Genomic DNA, 4,557 nt, shown 5'->3' on the forward strand with positions numbered 1-4,557 from the left:
AATCTTCTGAAGTCCTCATATTGATCATCATTGCAGAATGCAGCCAAATCATGCAACTGTGACAGTAGCACTTCATCAAAGATCGTTGACTGCATCATGGGCTGGTCTGATGAGGAAGTTTTGGAATATTCCAAAAAGGTGTGAAATTTTTCATAAAAATAAGCCATTAAGAAATATGTTTTTGAAATCATACTGTGTAAAGCAGTAAGATCCCTTGAGAAAAAGTACACTTTAGCATATTTTAAAACAAGTACTTATTACACAAATAATGAGATCTGAATGTTATGTTTTCAGACACTTAATTGCATGTTATTTACCATTAAATGAACATGTATTATAGTTTAAATTTATATTAAATGCAGTTTGTTTAGCTTTTTGACCAACTTAAGTAGGACTTAAATACATTTTATATCTAATTTCATAACTACTTTTGTCTTTGAAATATGGATAAAGTGTACTGCTGAATGTACTGACAAGCGTTTATGATAAACTGAAATATACTTTAATGTAATTTCTATTGAAACTCATGCATATATGAGAGTCATGCATATAAATATTTGTAATTACACATTTGTAATAATGAAATTACAATTTAGTACATTTAAAGTATATTAAAGGTGCTCTAAGTGATGTCACGCTTTTTTAGGCCAAAACATTTTTTGTCACATACAACATCTCCTCACTATCCGCTAGCTGCCTGTCCCCTGAACACACTGTAAAAAACCGCGGTCTCTGTAGTCGCCACAAGCTCCGAAAACTGCAATAAAAACAAACTGGTGCAGCCTGGACCACAAAACATAATAAACATGCTCCGTCCTTCGAACGTCAACAGGAAGTTACATCCACCGAGGATCGCTTAGAGCACCTTTAACTTCAAATGTAATATCTAATGACACAAAATTATAAATTATTTACATGTACTTTAGTATTTTAGTGTAGTTTATCTTTAAAGCACAACAAAAGATTATTATGATTGATTAAAAATGTACTTTAAAATAAAACTTTTATTCCACTTTTTAAAAGTGTACTTAAGTGTTTTATGAAAGTCATGAAAGTACTCTTTTTAAGTACACTTAAAGGGATAGTTCACCCAAAAATGAAAATCTACTCACACTGAAGTTTTTCCAAACCTGTATGAGTTTCTTTCTTCTGTTGAACACGGAAGAAGATATTTTGAAGAATGTTGGTAATCAGACACTTGATGGCACCTATTGACTTCCATAGTATTTTTTTTGGATACCGTCAACTGTCTGGTTACCAACAACACTTTTTTTTAACAAGGGATAATATTATGCATTATTACACATCATATATCCATCATCATCATAATGTAATCATATAATATAAAGCATATATAGAATAGAGATAGAATATATATTTTATTAGAATATATTTTGTGTCATTCATATTAGCAGCTGTTAACTGTGAGGATTGTTTGCACTGTGTTTATAGTTTCAGATTATGCACTTTAGTCTTGCTGTGGATTCTCATTTCCTTCCCAAGCCTGTAGAGGAGATCATTCGGAAACAAGAGTTCAGTAAAGTTCCTCTCATCACTGGTATTACTAATGATGAGTTTGGCTTTTTACTGACCGCAGTGAGTAAATATTGCATTTATTATTATATTCAATATCACACTCTAGACAGCTATTATTTGAATAAAGAAAGCAAGAAAAAGTATCCGCAGGATAGTAGTAGTATTTTTTGTATACAGGTGTATTGTTCACCTACTTTGATTTACTTTAACTATTTTTACATAAAAAGTGTTATTCAAAGGCTGAAATTCTTAAGTAGTTTTACATAATAGTTCATTTTTAAAAAAGCAGGGATAGTTCATGCTACATCATATAATCATATGGAATAAATCATATGGAATAAAAAATATTATTTTATTAAGGTAAAATGACATTAAAAATTAATAAAGTGCTATTTTATAGGTTCCTAATTCCATTTTAGAGGTCTCCTACAATAGGTTTGCATGCATCCAAAGTCAAAAACACTTTAATTTTCTCATAATATACTCTGCTCTGATTGGTCAGATGGAACAGTTTGTTGTGATTGGTCTACTCTGCTTTGAAAATGTAACACCCATTACCACATCTGAATTTTAAGCTCCAAATCGTCCTCAACAAATGATACACAGTGATACAAACGGTAATGATGGTGTTAGTTTTACTGTATCAATCTCATCCTTTGGAATTGCATGAAAAGTGGATTTTTCATGCATCTTCGACATGTCGACAACATGAACCAAACTCTTCTAGGCCTCAGTTACAACTACAGTGTTTGAGGGTCAAAGTAGACGTTGTTTGTGGGCAGCCAATGAAGACCATAGACTGGCATTATGCAAATTTGTTACAAACCTACTTAGTTTCGAGCAGGAATTGAGACTGGAATTACTGACAATTCGTTTCAGACGGATGTTAAGAATCAGTTCTTTTTTTTGGGAGACCATCATTTATCTGCACTTTGATCATTGAAACTTTCCAGACATTTTATATTCACAAACAGCTTTATTACACACTACATGAAAGATAATATCTGAAAAAGCTTAATAGGGGCACTTTAAAAGTACAACTCACATTTACTTAAATTCAAGCTTTTAAATGACTTGTTGTACTGTTCTGACACTATGACACGGAATCAAAAGGTTTATTGGAAATAAAAAGCATCAAAACTATATGAAGTCAAAGCACATACAAATATATGATGCATTTACAATATATATATAATTTTTTTTTTATTTTTATTTTTTGGGATGCATAAATCTGAATGTTATTTTGCCATAGTATTTTTCAGGTCCTGGATGGATTGATGGGATCAATAGAGAGCAAGCCATAAAAACCTTGACCCTGAGTTATCCTGACGTAAGATACGACTCAATAGAATACACACATACATAATGTAATATTAATCTTTCAGTGAGAAGTACATTGGAAATCTTTCTCTCTTTTTTAAAATTATTTGCCTTGGAATCCTGTCCTTTGAACATATTTCCCTTTAGCCCAGAGATCGGTGGATCATTGACCTGGTGGCAAAAGAGTATCTGGGTGACACAAATGACCCCATTCAAATCAGAGACATTTATAGAGAGATGATGGGGGACGTGATGTTTAATATGCCTGCCCTCCAACTGGCAAAATACCACAGCGGTGAGAAGCAATGAATTACTGATTTATTCATATTTATTAACTTATAGGTTCCAGATAATGCACTTATATATTGCACTGGACCTATATTAAATGTGTAGAAACTGTATAATATATATTTCATATTATTTGCTGAGTCATTTAAATCTTTCCCCTCCAGTTTTTTTTTAAAGTGCCAATTACTGCCAGCATTTTTTTTCTCTCATTTTCACTATAGCTTGTCTTGGGTCAGCATTTCATTTTGTAACATCTGGCAGTTTTGATTTATATGCTGTTTAATGTTTGATGATCGTGTTATTTTACATAAGCATAAGCAATAAGCAATAATCTCTTGTTTCTGCTGCTGCTTCACCTGTTTTGATCAAGAGTTTCTTTACTCTTTCAGATGATGCGTAATAGCGTCCCCCAACCGTATAACAGTGAAAACATTATTTGCTGGAAATTTCTGTCAATGGTTGAGAAAGAGTTCATTTTAAATTAATATGTAGTTAAATTTTACAATACATTTTAACATAAAATTATATACACTACAAAAGTTTGGAATGATTTCTGAAGGATTACACTGAAAACTGGAGTAATGATGCTCAAAAAACACAGCTTTGCATCACAGGGATAAATTACATTTTAAAATATATTCAAATAGAAAACATATTTTAAATAGTAATAATATTTCACAATATTAATGTAGTTTAATCAAATAAATGCAGTCATGGTGATGAGACTTTTTTTCAAATACATAAAAAAAAAATTTCTTCAAAACTTCCAAACATTTGAGTTTTTATATATATATATATATATATATATATATATATATATATATATATATATATAGTATTACCATGTATTACCATTAGACTAAATATTAAAATAAATTAACATTAAGTAGTAATATATATCCTTTAGCTCCCCAAAGTCACAGTGAAATACTCTGAGTAAAACCTTATTTTCATTTATTTTAAATGTCTGTAAAACCAAAGAACCCTGTTGTGATTTTAGCCTCAGGAGCACCGGTTTACCTGTACGAGTTCCAGCATCCTCCTAGTATGATCCAGAAGAACAGACCCAGCTTTGTTGGTGTCGATCATGCAGATGAACTTTTCTTTATTCAGGGAACCTGCTTTGCTAAAGCCCATCTCAAAGCAACCGGTAAGACTTTAAGTGATCACAAAAACAAATGCATCCTTTATCAACTCTGACGTTTTCTGAAAGGGGTTTAAATTAAAAAGTAGTAAAACATCATTTAATGGTTCAATCCCTTTAGCTCCTTTCACAAAGGAAGAGGAAGAGCTATGCAGGACTGTGATGGCCTACTGGGGGAACTTTGCACACACTGGGTAAAAAATCTGTCCTCTTTTTCCTCTGTGTAGTATATTGTTTCTTCGCTCTAATGTCTATTTTTGGATCGGCAG

General features: G+C 31.8%; 1 protein-coding gene across 4 annotated transcripts in view; it reads left to right on the forward strand.

The window, feature by feature from the left end:
* ces2b (carboxylesterase 2b) overlaps nucleotides 1-4,557 on the forward strand; it is a 42,596-nt gene that overhangs the window by 37,685 nt on the left and 354 nt on the right. For all 4 annotated transcript variants that reach the window (XM_048158760.1, XM_048158758.1, XM_048158757.1 and 1 more), the window contains 6 exons: nucleotides 37-138; nucleotides 1,453-1,596; nucleotides 2,789-2,866; nucleotides 3,004-3,151; nucleotides 4,145-4,294; nucleotides 4,410-4,482. In XM_048158760.1, the coding sequence (XP_048014717.1) occupies nucleotides 37-138; nucleotides 1,453-1,596; nucleotides 2,789-2,866; nucleotides 3,004-3,151; nucleotides 4,145-4,294; nucleotides 4,410-4,482 (695 nt within the window). The remainder of the gene's footprint in view (nucleotides 1-36; nucleotides 139-1,452; nucleotides 1,597-2,788; nucleotides 2,867-3,003; nucleotides 3,152-4,144; nucleotides 4,295-4,409; nucleotides 4,483-4,557) is intronic.

Source organism: Megalobrama amblycephala, linkage group LG15 (genome assembly GCF_018812025.1).
Source record: "Megalobrama amblycephala isolate DHTTF-2021 linkage group LG15, ASM1881202v1, whole genome shotgun sequence".
In the NCBI taxonomy this organism is placed as follows: domain Eukaryota; kingdom Metazoa; phylum Chordata; class Actinopteri; order Cypriniformes; family Xenocyprididae; genus Megalobrama; species Megalobrama amblycephala.